Raw genomic sequence first — 15,382 nt, 5'->3', positions numbered from 1 at the left:
ATGTTAGATGCTTGAGCAGTTGGATAATTCTAAATCTCCTTGAAAACTTTTATCCGCAAATTTTGAATTTTGACTTAAAACTTAACCATTAGAGGTTTGAGAGACACTTTGAAAAGACAGGATGAAAGAATCGTTTGTGTTTCTTCACAACCAAATTGTGGGAGGTCTGGATAGATTCAAAAGGCGAAAAACTTCATGAGAATAAACAGCAATCAAATTTGGATGAAATGGGGAAAACGCTGTAAAAATTGTTTTACTAATGTGAAAAGCAGACCAAGACCCAGTTGGTAATCACATCTTGTATGTCCTTTCCTCATTCACATCCATTTGACGACAGCGCTACAAATGTAATCTGTCGGACAAAACAAAGGAAGGCTTGTGTTGTAAATGAAGCTACTCAACATTGTGGACACGGTAATTGCAGCCAAGATTGATGTCTTGAGAACAGTCGGCCCTTATACTGACTTGGACGGTTTCTCTCTCCGATATAATTACTCTTTATAGTGACAGCTGAAGTTGCAATGGACATCTTGTAAAATATTTAAAAATTTGATTAAAATTGAAAACAAAAATTCAAAAAGAAATTCTCCAAATTCAAATTCTTCAAATATTGTGACCTTGCTTGTTGAAATATACTGTCACTGATTAGATTCATTTTTGAAACTTGAATACCGTAAATGTTGCAGCAGTATTCAATGGCCAACATTTCTAATGATGACAATGAGAAGTGTGAATCTTCACCACTTCAGACTCAGGAAACAACCACTTATGATCATTCGTATTGAAGACGGCGTGAAATCCAGGACCATCTGGTTCAAAATGAAATTCATTATATAGAATTCAACAGAACCTTGTGAAATCGCGATAAATACGATATCTACAGGCACACAGTTCTTGCAATCATATTATGCCATGTGAATTTCCTTAAATTCTACAGTCATAAGGAGAATCATGGCGCCATTGCGGGAACCTTGGCGCCTCTGTGTGTCAATTTGGTGAAAGATTAGCAACCATTATGTTTATTTACAAAGATTGAGACTATTTATATGTTTTCTTAGTTATGCACTTTACCACTGAACCAGACATGGGGTTATCAACAAATGTAAATATTTGAAAGAAATCTGAAATCTCAAGTAACACTTGAAGCAAGGATCTAGTTTAGTGGCAGTGAAAACATGACCCCTGTTATAGAAGATGTTGCTGATATACATCAACAATGAAGGCATTTAGAAGTGGTTTTGTATCAAACCCGCCATCTTATTGATACATTCAACATTCACCCACCCCACCCATAGACATCTTGAACCATGCTTGTGATTGATTAACTGGTGGTCTGACTCATGATGTATGTTATTGTATCCCATTTGAGTGGATCGATGCTCATGATGTCAATCACTGGATTGTCTGGTCCAGACTCGATTATTTACAGACTGCCATCATATAGTTGGAATATTGCCGAGTGCAGCATTAAACAACAAACAAAACAATTGTCAATTAGTTCTTCCCAAAATGGATTCTTCCAAATCTTCTGCTTTAGATGGTTCCATATTTATAACATAGTTGCGATAGACTGAGGTATTATTATATCATCAAAATGTCTGGCAGAATATTTATAGAAATAACTGAATAAGCCAAGATAATTAATGCATGCTTACATTAAAAAAAACATGTCAACGCTCACTATCCATAATTAATAAAACAGAATTTCTGACATTTCCAAACAGATGGCATTCTATTCTTTAAAACCCATTTCATCACCCCTCTACCCATCAGGAAGTTTTAAATCTTGAAAAAATACTTTTTTAAATTTGGAGGTTTAAGAGCCTTCCACAGGGCAATTACACTACACACAAGTGTTCTGTGCCTTTTAGTGACTTCCTCAACAGATGTGGAATATGCCCATCTGCACAGCTACATGGACCATTAGATGCCTTAGTCTCCCCCTGTCACCGCAACCATGCACTGTTTGTTCCATCAGTTGCTCATGCAATATTTAGACCCCTCTCGGGCAGCTGGAACTGGTTACTGGTTGAATTATTCCAAACAATACTTTCACTTGTTCAGTGTTTATGTAATGTCAGATATTGTCATTCAAAGTACAGTAAACTACTTTTATAATGAACATGCTCATAACGAACTGAGAGATATAATGAACTTTTTGGTCCCTGACATTTGCTGTATAGGTGCTGTATATATGCTTATGATAAACTGTGGTCATAACGAACTAAAATTAGTGGTCCCTTTGAGTTCGTTATAACCATAGTTTACTGTAAGTCTGAATTTATAAATATGTAAAATATATACATATACAATCCCTAGGCTTCTATATCAAAACATTCAAATTTCAACGTGTTTCATAAAAAAATAAAATTTTGAATTTCAACCCTCTGGCGTCAAATTAGATAAATACAGTTTGCATTCCTGTAAAACAGTCTTGACATTTCAGATTGGCTGTCTAATAACTTTAACCATCAACTGACCACTCCCCGCCATGAAAAGAATTCCAGACATTTGTACTATGAGGATAGATTATCTTCAAAGATCTCTCTGTCTTCAGATTTGATGACCAAGCAGATGTTTTCATTAGGGCTATCAGCAACATCATCAGACAAATGGAAGAGTCAAACTGATGACTTTGTGGCATGTTAAACCCATTCCCCTTTCTGTCTGGAAGATTGTGTTTCATCCATTGCCAACTGCACAGCAGATAAACGAATTTCAAAACACTATGAGGGATGACCGTTCTGAATGTTTATGTCATTTTAACAGTAGCTTGGGCATGGTATTTGGATGTTGATTTCAACAAAGAAATTTGAGATAACTTGTTTGAGATGACTGCACATGGGACAGAAAAAGACTGAATTGTATCCACTCACATTACTTTCAATATATTTTTTCATAATAAACAGCCTTGATTATCGATACATAACCAATAATTGGTATGATTTATGATAAGTCAAATTTGAAAAATAATACAACGGTATAGACATGATTATAAATGCTATACACAACCTTACCTGAAAAAAATCCAAGAATGGACACAGTGAATCCTGGGATGGTTATGAAATGAACAACAGTCTTGGAATATATAACCAATGTCTAGCTTGTCAAGAACCTGTCTGTGGCTACTCAGAGTTGTCAATAGCTGTCACCGCCCTGTCATAGTACAAGTGTTATCAACACCAGCGCTTGTGATAGTGACAAAAACTGGACTGGACACCCAGTGTGTTTCTCAGTTTTATTCTTTCAACCCAGGGGTGAGAAAAACTAAAACATTGACTTACCCTCCGTCGATCCTCAGTCGGAGCCTTGTCTTGTGCGATCGTACCGAAGATGGTCGGCTGAAAGTACACAAAAACACAAGCTTCCTGTTGAAACAGATCACACCGGTCAATGTTAGGAGTCAACGATAAGCCCACTCCTGTCTTGGATTCTAAGTCCCTCTGTTTATGTCTCGAAGCTCGGGGCTGACCTCGGTTAAGTTAGCACTGGTATCCGGATCCATCACTTAGTCCATGGTTAGGAAACAAGTTTGACTTTTGGCAGAGGCTTCGAGTTGTGAAGTGTGAATGGAATCTTAGTACAGGAGTGTCAGTGCTAGCAGACAGTGGTAGGTATGAGAGATATTCCCAGCATCCAGTGATGGAGGATAGTGCTTCATGTTTAAGCTACAGCCCTGTGCACTCCCACTGCTAGTACTGAGTCTATTCCTGCCACCAATATCAATGAGCTCTACAGCTTGGAGGGAGGGAGGTGGGAGGGAGGGGGCTGGTGCCACACAACTGGCTTTGGAGAAGGGATTTGGAAGGCTGGGGACATATTAGACTTGCACAAGTCTCCAAGGAAAAATTATTAGTTATCATAATTTCTAGATTATATACATAAAATGAACATGTTGTCCCTTTAAGAGACTGGTGACTGCCACATATCTAGACTTGCCTATTGTAATGATAGAATTACCATACACCAAAGGACTTACCATTCAGTACAGCCTTGCAGCAAGGCTAGGGAAGTTTCTTTGTAAGGGTATGGGTTTGTGGGGTTGGATGTGGGTTACAAGGGGAGGCTAGGTGGACAAGGGGTTATTGTTGGAGGGGATTTGGCTGGGGTATGGTCAGGTGCTTTGATGGAGGGTTGAGGAGGGACCAGTGTTGGATGGGATTAGGTATCAAAGTCGGGTATGCTTTGAAGCAGAGAGGAGGAATAACCCGGAAGCAAAGATTAAAGTAGGAACTAGGGTGGGTTTGAAGATGTGTTAGACAATACTCTAAATCAGGGAGGGATTGGTGAACTGAAGGTGGGACTAAAGGAATTAACGATCTTGTCTGTAAGCCATCATGCTCAAACATCAATGAATGAAATACGGGATGAACACAATGACCCAGAATAATTCCTAAACTACAGTTAAAACTGCAAGTACCACAAGCGTTTCATGAAATATTACAAACAATGTAATGATAACAGATATTAATAATTCTAATAATTTATAAAATCTACATAACCTAAACTGACAAACACAGTGAAACAGAAATGAGATCCAGTACCAGTTTCAATCCCCATTCATCACCTTATAAATCAGGTATCAAATGAAGGCACACGTTAAAACCCAAACTAAGTAAGTAAATAGTATCACTGTTGAACTCTGCATAACTTAGTCGCCATCATACTCAACAGGTACTCACATTTATCATGTTATGGGTGGGAACAGCCCTGCCAGCAGGGTAGAGGAATGTATGGGCTGGGTGTCAAGTGACTGCCTCTATGAAAAGGGGAGGGGGCACGGTGGGGGGGGGGGGGGGGGGGGTGCTAGGCCAAGACTGCCCCACAAATCAAACCCCCATTGTCCTACCTGGGCAGGAGGCCTTGTCCCAATGACTTTCTTGCAGTCTGCTTTCAGCGTGTATGGGCAGTGTGTGTAATTAAGGTTTACTGTGTGGGTGGATGGCTGTGCTTTATAAAAATGTCACAATATTCTAGGATTTCAAGCTAAATTTCATGAGAGGCAGCAATTGTACTTGACATAGTTTTGAAAATTAATCACCATGTTCCCAGGGAAAAGAACGACAATTTTTTTAATTGCATTTAGCATGTTAAGGAAATGTAACTCTTATATTTTTTATTACTTTTATAGTTGATGCTTTTCAAAAGAACAGACAAAAATATGACACTTGTAAAATGAATAAATCATAACCTGAAATTGATTTCTTTTAATGTCACCCTAAGATTATACCACATTGGTCAGTTAATTACCAAGACACCTTCAGATATGGCTGTCAGCCAAGTCATTGTGTGGGATCTAGCACCCCTACTGATGTGTATATTGACGAGTGACATCAGCTGTCAAGGCTGTCATAACAATGTCTGGCAGTGTATATTGACAAGGTGTCTGGTCCCATGTCACACTAGTAATCACTAGTGTTATCCTTGTACTACTATTCACATAGTCACAATTCACACGAATACTTTAAAATTTGAAATTTGACAATTATTGTTTGTTAAAATTTAGAATGTTGGGTGGATGTTTTATCCATACTGATTATTGTTTAGAAGTGATACACATAAGGACATTATTATTGTCATTGAAATTTATTTAAGAGTCTGGATTACAAGTTTCATCAACTATACAGAAATATATGCTGTGAATAGAAGCGATGCAACAGCACTGGCACCAGAGATCTGAATTTAAAATACTTTTCAATTAGTTTCCTGATAAAAGTATTTTTTTTAGCATTGAGTTAACACTAAGATCTCAGAGCCCATGGTGGGTTCGTCCTGGGACTTGATGTTGCAAGTGGTGTCATTTTACCCTGAAGTAGAGTGAGGGTCAGTTATATAGTAAACAGTGCTTAGACACGTGGTATAAACATCCGATTACCCGATGGCTGCCACACAACAAGTCACTGTTGATATTTAAGTTTAAATATAATTAATTCAAGCTTCCCTGTGTATTCTATCTGATGTTTTTGGTTGCTGAATTCAATTTTATTCAAACAATTTGTATGAATTCAATTGTACAGCATCTTAAACAATGCATATTTCAGATGTGTAATGGACTTTCTTCAAAGAGAGAAAAGCCTTTAAAGAATGAGTCATGAACTAAATCGTCATAAATCTTTAATTACAAGATTACAGAAGGCCTAAACAATTAGATTATTGGTGTGAAGTACAGGTCTGAGTCATGGTTTAAAAAATGTGTTTACCACTTGGTTTGAATACAACTTGTTGAAAAAACCCAGAAATAATAACAGGTATGGCTTGGTTCCAATTCCACAGAATATGAAAATGATCGATTTGAATGAAATGGCGAATAACAGAACACGATCAATAGAAATGCCATAATATTTTGATATCAAAGATGCCGATATTGGATAATAATCAAAGCATAAATATTTCATGCAATATGGAATCAAGGCAGAAAATGTGAATACCTTCTTGTTGAATGGGAAACAGGAAAACACAGATAGGCACTTAGTCCATGAAAAGCACTCGTTCATCTTCACACATGTGAATTCTTTCTTGTCCATAAAATCCTGACTTGAAAACGACACCACAGAAACCATTCCTGGTACTAAAATAGTCAGTGGGGATCTAGCACCATCTTAAATAAGGCAAGAGTCGTTGTAAACAAACAAGTGTCCGAGTCACATTTTATTGCAATACGGTTTCGGCCCAATGTGATTCACCCCTTGCTAACACGGTCATCTTGAATGAGTCACATTTTCATCATCAATCGATAATTTCTTCTGTTATAGGATCCAAACTCATTCACTCGGGAGTCTCTATAGGAATGGCACAAACCAATTCCATCATTCCTGATTTTACCGAAATTTGGGCCACTCTTTTCACTGACATTAAGCTACTTAAAAACGATCAGGAAACAGCAATTACAAAATTTTATGCACTAATGACCAAGATGGAATTATTTGATGATATCCTTTTGATAAAGGAAGCGACAAATATGGATTTTGGTGAATTTCCCCAAATTGAGTGATTAATTTGATTCATCACCATGGAAACACTAATTAAATTCCCAGTCGATGTGGGCGAGGTCAGGGGTAAACAAGAAAAACATGCATATAAACATATCAACATGTTGGGCGGAACAAATTTACATTCTTTTTATATGTTCACATAAGTAAATTTGTCTGATTTATATAAGAAATTGTAATGAAAAGAAAATAATTTATTTGTTTTGGGGAGCGCTCTTATTTTCTGAAGAAATGTCTCTCAAATATACGCCCTGAAATGAATCCCAATGTTCATACATGACGCTGAATTGTAGTTTTTACTTTTAAGTATTTAAATCTTGGTGAGTGTGAAATAACATTTTGAATCTTGAAACAGGAGTGACATACACAGGTGATTGAAATGAACAGCTCAGAGTTTGTGTACATTTTGACACTTGTGAAATAGACATGAAATACATACCATGTTCAGGATATAGTGGACAGTGTAAGACTGATGAATAGACACTCTCCCAGTGCTATTAACAAGGTCATATAGTTGAGGTGTCATAATAGGGATATAGACATCAAAGACATGGGGTTCACAGTTAAGTGCCAAGTAGGTCCCCCCGAGAATGAGGGTGTAAACTAAAATGTGGGTGTTATATATGATGTAAGACAATTAACTATACGGAAACATCAAAGTCAGAAAAACTCTCAAGGATTACCACTGTAAATATATAACAGATTGCAGAGTATTTCAAAGGAATTTAAGAATCTAGGGCATTTCAAATGACTGTTAAGCATGTTGAAATCATTAGCCGACAACCTGGTTTTAATTGAATCAACCTATATGTTGTAGATAAGCCTGATCTTTTAAATAATAAAATGAATTCCTATAATGATGTGAAAGCATCAGGGAATATGTCATCACACAAAGGTAATGGTAAAATAATTAATGTCATCATTTTGATGTGTTTTGAAGAATGGAATGGAATGTACAAGTTAAACAAACTCTCTAAAGGCTTGATAAGGTCCTCGTAAGGGGGAAATCCAAGCAATATTGTGTTACAAATGGATGTGAAGAGAGGCGAGTGCTAAGATGAGATAGAGATAGTATTAAGTAAGATAAGCTGGAGGAAACATGATGGAATGAATTCCTCTGATACCAGCTTCAGTGTGACAAGCAGGGGAAGATCAAAGGTTCATCGTGGTGCTATCATTCCTGAAAGTGGGGCCACAGCTAGTGACCGATGCAATTTGGTCATTGGCGCTATCTTATTTATGGTGCAAGTATAGCACTGTAGCACTGTTGTCTTACCCCTGTTGTGGCGAGGGATGCAGAAGGGGGGGGGGGACGACACTTTGGAGGAGATGGAAAAGTGATGTGAAGAAGTTTGAATAGGAAAAACATGTAATGTCATTTAGTTTTTCTTTGATTGTGACATTTATATTGAAAAACATTATACATTATTTAGGTATGGAAAATTTAAAGAATATGGTACTTTTATGGCTGAGATATAGTCTTGTTTGACGGATGACAAAGTAAAAACACTTTATGGATAACTTCATTTTACTTTAAAGATGATTTTTACAGTAAAAAAAAGACGTTTATCCTAAACATGTGTCTACTTTGAGTTATATTCAACACTAGTTAATCCGGACCCTGTTAGTCTCGAGACCCTGCTTTGCAGCCCATTATTGCTACAAATGCATACTTACACACAACATTTTAACATGCCTGACCAATTAATCCAGAATTTTTGAAATACAATGTATTCACATCTGCGTTGGGATAAACAGGTATTTACTTGTAGATCTCAGTCATATATTGAGTCCAATAAAATCTGTAGTGGAAAAGCCTCAGTTACTAAATGATTTGCCAGTAAGGTAAACAAGTTTGATTTCATTTCCTGAAGCCATGACAGCAAGACAATTCAAACAGATGTCAGAAGGTAACCCAGAGAGAAGTACCCTAACAAAAACAGCAGCAGCAATTAAGGTTCAGCATTAGCATTGCCTCGGGTCATATTCCAACCCTGTCTGTTTAATTACATCCCAGGGTGGCCTCCTTGTGATGTCCAGCCCCTCCCCTGTCCCTGGGGTGAGGCCTGGTCGGTGGGGTCAGGTTGGAGCCTGGGATGTGTAATTGGGGAGAGGGGATGTATTATCAGCTGATAGGGTCACGGTCAAGTGTATGGTGATGAGTTATATGATACTAATCAATATGCAGCAGTATATGATGGAAGTCAATGATGTTACTGGTGTTGATATAATTGTGTTGGGGTGGTGGTTCCAGGGTTAAAGAGGGAATGAAGAAGCAAATAACAGATGAAACCGATTTTCACATAATTCTTACCTCTATTCATACACCAAATGGAATACACTTCATAGCGTGATTCTCTAGCATTGATGTTTTATAATTTCAAGGGGACAAATGCAGGAATTTATGCCATAAACATGAAGAAGAAGAACAGTGCTTTAACCGAACCTATTTATACACCAAATGGAATGTGCTTCATAGAGTGATTTTTCTCTAGCATTGATGTTTTATATGTTTATAGAAAGGGGGATATATGAAGGAATTTATACCATCAAAAATGAACAAAAGAACAGTGCTTAAACCAACCCTGCTGGAGGTACAAGGCATTCTTCGCACCATAAGTGTCAATCATGTTTTCCTTCATGTATCAAGGTTACTGTTGTCTTTGATCTAAAATCCTACATGGAACAACACAGATGTTTATTAAAACCAAACACCCATTGTTTACCCATATTCAATCCCCAAAACATCTTTCGTCAAACGGCCACCAAGTCGATTACATTGGGTGAATATTTTTCTCCTTCAGAAGTTCTGAAACTTGTTATCTGGTTTCAATGTTCAAGATATGTACAGCGAAATCAAAGCTTAGAGAGAAAGCGATATGTAGCAGTATGTTTGTTGTTTACCATACATGTGGTCGATTTCAAACACATATGCATGTGCAGACATCGTGGGGGATGGTTTACATTAAAGAAGAACTGTAAGGTTAAAGCTACAAATCAAGGCTAAGGGGGTGTCGAGTCTGACACAAAGTGAGACGAACATGCTACTGACATGTCGACAGCTTGGTCATTGAAACTGATCTTAAGACATGCATTTAGAAAATAGATCTACATGTAGATGTGATTAAAACTCTACTGGGAAACAGATGAACATACATTTCAGCACTTAAAAATAGATTACATGCTGATGAACAATAGGATTCTTCTGAACAATTACGCATGTTTAAGAAAATTTCTACTGAAAAAGGAAAAAAATTGTGAGAGTGAATACGGCAAATATTTTTCCCTCTTTGTCTGCAGATATCTCATTCCCCCAATGAGAGAGAGACACATCACTTTTGAGAGACACATCACTTTGCCACCGGGATATGTAAACACAAGCTTCAATGTCACGGAGAAGCTTTGATAGATATGAAATTAAATTTACACTTAGGGCTGTCATGTTTATTTACTGAATATTTCATTATTGTGTCCATGCTAGACTCACCGTCTGTAGATTTCATATTGTTTGCACAGAACTATTTAATTGCTTTTGATGTTTGCAATAAACATCTCTACATGTCACTTTTCAAGGTGGAGCTTCTAATACCAAATCTGAATCGTTGCATTTTATTCATTATCTGAATAACCTCAGTCAAGATGGGATTAAGCTTTTAAATTGCGACTACCTCTAAATAGAATTCACCAAGTAACCTTATTTCAAACAAAAATTACAGGAAATATAATCTTGAAGGATTTAGGATAGATTAAGATTAAGCTATTTTTAACATGGTGTCGAAATCTGCCAGCAGCATGGGGACAGAAACAGGACCACCACAGGGAGGTGGGGCTCAAATGTATTTACTTGCAACTTTACCATAAGCTTTCCTACGCTGTGCTTACAGACTTTTTGTTGTGAATCGTTTAAAATGCACTCTTACCAAAGGATGAGGCTAAAATAGACCTGTCAATACATGTTAAATTTCCATGTGTGTTTCAGTGAGATAATGCCTTTGCACCTAAAGATGTTCAAGTACATGTGTGTCTTAGCAACGTGTTAGAAATGTGTCTGGTTTCGAAATTGATTAAACATTGAGTTTTCAACTTAAAACATCAATCATATGACTAGATGTGGGTTTTAAAAATATAAATGAAATGATATAAAAAACTTACCCTTGACTTCGGTGTCTGTTTTAGACCAATGGCAGGCTGGCTTCTTGAAGACTGGAAAAAAAATGAAAACAGACATAAGAGATGTGAATTGAATATTTTTTAAATCAATTTTTTGAGTTTATCCAAAGCATAAGATAACCACTTGATCAATGTACAAATGCAATGAACAAAACAACGTGCAGTTGATACCTACCTCTATGCTTGTATGCATAGCAGAAACAAATAAGTTTCTTGCAAGTTCCCTCATCTTGATAAATATATTTGAAAATAAATTCAAAATTACAAAACACACAAAAAATATCCTTCTTCTTACTCCAGTGGACCTAAGATCTTAAATGGTTGTGCTGACAAAACTGGCCTCCTTAAATGTGGGAAGCATGGCATGGTGTTAACTGTTGTTTTAACTGTATACTTTGTTTATTTAACACTTCACAGATCATTAAGTATGTAAGCCAGTCTTGACCACAGCTCACTGTTTGTCTGTGTAAACAAAGGTTAATTAGAACACCATACCTGTCCATGGAGCCTGCTCGTTAATACTTTCAAAGAAGTCTAGGTGTCACCTTTGTTGGGTACTTAGTTGGCTTGTATAAAGATAATAGGGATAATCTAGCCAATCAGATTAAGTATGGCAGCAAGCCTGGGGCTGGGGACGGAGGGGGATTTTGTAAATAGTCAATGATTGGATGGCTTCTGAGTTTGAAATGCTGCTTATCTGCATGATTAGTGCATTTCAATAATAATAGAATACATAATTGTGTGCCTTTTCTTGTTTAATTAAAAATTCAAGTTCTGGAGTTGCAAAATCCATATTCTTATCTTCATTTGTCCTTATCATAATTTTCCCGTTATCTGTTTTGCCTCTTATTTATTTTGCTTGTTTGTTTATTTTTTAAGTATCTTTATGGAGTTTAAAAAATAGGATCAACAAAATATATTAAGGGAAACAAAAAATTAATACTTAATATAAGTAATTATAGCAAATTTTAATGTGTCATGTATTTTATCCCCAACATATTGTGACATACATCTGCAATACAAAGTTAATACAATTTATACAACATGTCTGTTTACTGTATCAGGATCGGATGGTGTATTTTCAGTTTACACTGATAGAGGGATCTATCTGCGTCCTAGGTCAGTGTGTACGTGGAGCCGAACACGTGGAGGAGGGATAAATACGTAGTAGCATCATCGTAAATACTTCATCACGGCTCTTTTCTTGACATGCATCACATAAAGATTGAGACACAAATTCCAGCCGCTGACCCTAAATGACCGGAGACAAGATAATGAGGGGAGGCTGATTGTCTCAAATCACCTGTTATCAAACTCTGGGTAATAAACATGCCTGTCATATTGTCAATAGCATGACAGAGAGTGTGTAGTCTGTAAACTAGTGTCGCTCATTACAGAGGATATTGAAATAGACGATAACATGTGTGTACTTGAATGACTGGATGATGTTGTCTATAAACCTGTGTCAGTCATTACGGGGTATTTTGAAATAAACAACAAAATATATAGACTTGTGAATGAATGTGTCAGCTGTTTATTAGTCATGTGGAAGATGAAATTGATGGTAAAATGTATGTACATTGTGCAGTCAGTTTTGATTGACAGGTATAGTTAGTTAGATATATACTTGGTGTCACTCATTGCAATGACCATGAAATACATGACATTACTTTCTAATGGAGATTTAACGTGAGCTTTCTGACACTATATGTATTTCGCAAATGCACCCACAAGGCCATTTCGTGTGATTGCCATACAGGGTGTGTTCAAAAGGTGAGGAAACCTGTGGGGCATTAGGGTTGCTTATTTTCAATTTTGAGAAATTTGGAAACTTGCACTAGGTTGGGGGACTAAGGGAGGGTGTGGTTGTGTGTTTTCGGGGTTTGGGTTTTGTTAGTTCATGACATATACATGTGTGTGTTTTATATGTGTGTTTTATGTGGAACAAAGACTAGGGTCACTGTAGATCTTCATGATAAAACATATAACAGAAAAAGACAAGACAGTTTGTGGATGACAACTATTCTATATTGTTGTCATCCATACTGTTACTGTTTTTTACCATCTTCTAACAGAAAATACATGTTGTGACAAGAAGATTTGCTTGGTACCAAATGAAATTGGGAGGACTTTGAAACAGTCATGAAAATACATATGTTTTTCTCTGTCTATTTAGGTGATCAACTGTAGTTGCCTTGAGATAGACAAAGCAAATAGTTGAAATAAATGGATAACAAATAAGGACTAGAGAGAGTGAGTTGGGTTTAACGCCACTTTCAACAGTATTCAAGTTATATCATGGCGTGTCAGCTTAATGTGGGAGGAAAGACCGAAGTGATGCAGGTCTCAGACGTTTACCACTTTGGTGAAATTCACAGGCACAGGTATGGTGCTGACAAACCTAGAAATATAATCGGGGCGAACCAGAATTCGAACCAACCATCATAGGTTTCTGGCGTGCCCAAGGGACGAAACTCTAAACAGAGAATCGCAGAGCTCTAGAAGACTGGGCCACCCATGCCCCCAATAAGGACTGGAAAAATGGTTCAGATTTTGTCTCATGATCATGATGACATGTGATTTCAAATCAAGACCCTTCTTCCCATGGATATGACTCATCTGTAGTGAAATGTATCCAGCTCATTGTATATGTACATATTCCTACATTAATAATGCAACACCTGAGATGGACAAGTAGCTGTCACTTCACTTGATGTCCATAACAACAGCTGGTACAAACGTCATAGTGCATGCAGCACAAACAAAATCACAAACAAATTCCTATTTTTAAAACCAGAGTATACAGGTGAAAATAGCACTATGCACAGAAATATTGTTCTATAACCAATACGTTAGGAAGAAGTACATACGAAACGTGAAATATGTCTACCTGTACAAAATGAAAATTTATGGCTGAAATCAAATACTGTCTCAACAGAGCCTAACATTCCGCATGACAAGTACCCATTCTAACTGTTTGGTGGTCATGCATCATGTCAATGCTATCTCTGAAATGTACAAAGATTGATGTGTATTCCCATGCTATGTACAACCTCTTTAACACTAACACAGATCTGGCTAAAGTTAGGTAGGCAAAGGAGGATAGCCCTCATTAAATATCTTGATAAGGACATAGATAAACATCTACAAGCTGACTAGTCGACATGCTGACATATGTACAATGGATAGCTGACATTGCCATCTTGGACCTGGGGGTGTGTATTTCATGCGAAGACTTGTCTACAACGCATCCCCGGATACAGTTTCAGGGTTCATACAGTGGATGTTATCTATATCTTGAAATGTTGCAGCTTTGGTCAACAGTCACAAAAAAATAATTGAATTTGGGGATAAAAGTGTCATCTAGTGTAACGTCCCTTGGATTGGAGCAATTGATGTCTCTAAAAAAAAGTGGATGAACTGAATTGATTTGCTTTTGCACGTGTTGTGATGGGTGCCACTGGTGGGGCAGGATACGCTCACTTTTCTTAAACACCTTGTATGATCACCATTTGTAGGTGATTCATAAACACATGCTTATGATATTGTTTGAATCGTACAATCGACTCTGCATTTCTTGAATGTGAAAAGGGTTTTGTCACTTTTATTGACAATATGGATGATAAACTACCACAGAATACATTCTTTACCTACCAATGTTCAAAAGAAAAGTCAGTCAGATTTAATTCAATTCATTTAATCCTTTTGTAAAGCATTTAAACCCTACACAGGCAAAATCATCACCGACAAAATGACCACTTAACACTTTCCTTCCCAGCAATTCTTCTTCTTTACGACCCTTGTAATTATAATTCTTTTTCATCTTCTAATCCCTAAAATCTATTGTTTTGTGTCAAAACAGAAAACAAAAATGTCATTTGAACTATCTGAAACACAAACAGATTCTGTCAAGTTGTGATAATCCCATCATCCAAACAATCGCACAAAGAGCACCATCATCAACTTATCTCTTCATCCTTCACACCTTGCAACCAGAGATGCCAGGGGTCATGACCCTATACCCTAGGGGTGGGGACTGAACCCGGGACCCCCCATAAAACAGAACCGCTACTTCTCACCTCTCTGTTTATGACTGTTGTTGGTCTGGGAAAGAGTACTTTGATACTCTGCGGACATGCATTTCAAAGGAACACTTCACCTATCACATGGTCTTCTTGCTGTTATTGATAACAAATTCCAACTTTTTGTATTTCCTGGATGGG

General features: G+C 37.2%; 1 protein-coding gene across 5 annotated transcripts in view; it reads right to left on the bottom strand.

The window, feature by feature from the left end:
* The window catches only part of LOC139469842 (ras-GEF domain-containing family member 1B-like), a 152,344-nt gene that overhangs the window by 18,700 nt on the left and 118,262 nt on the right, over positions 1–15,382 (bottom strand). For 4 of the 5 annotated variants that reach the window (XM_071252147.1, XM_071252149.1, XM_071252150.1 and 1 more), the window contains 2 exons: positions 11,142–11,192; positions 3,285–3,341 (listed from right to left, as the gene is read on the bottom strand). In XM_071252147.1, coding sequence (XP_071108248.1) covers positions 3,285–3,341; positions 11,142–11,192 — 108 coding nt within the window. Of the gene's footprint in view, positions 1–3,284; positions 3,342–6,428; positions 6,593–11,141; positions 11,193–15,382 lie in introns of those variants that run through there. The other variant, XM_071252148.1, reaches the window with a different exon arrangement.

Source organism: Haliotis cracherodii, unplaced genomic scaffold (genome assembly GCF_022045235.1).
Source record: "Haliotis cracherodii isolate W230 unplaced genomic scaffold, xgHalCrac1.p SCAF_2, whole genome shotgun sequence".
Lineage (NCBI taxonomy): Eukaryota > Metazoa > Mollusca > Gastropoda > Lepetellida > Haliotidae > Haliotis > Haliotis cracherodii.
This window is presented reverse-complemented; position numbering and strand designations above follow the sequence as displayed.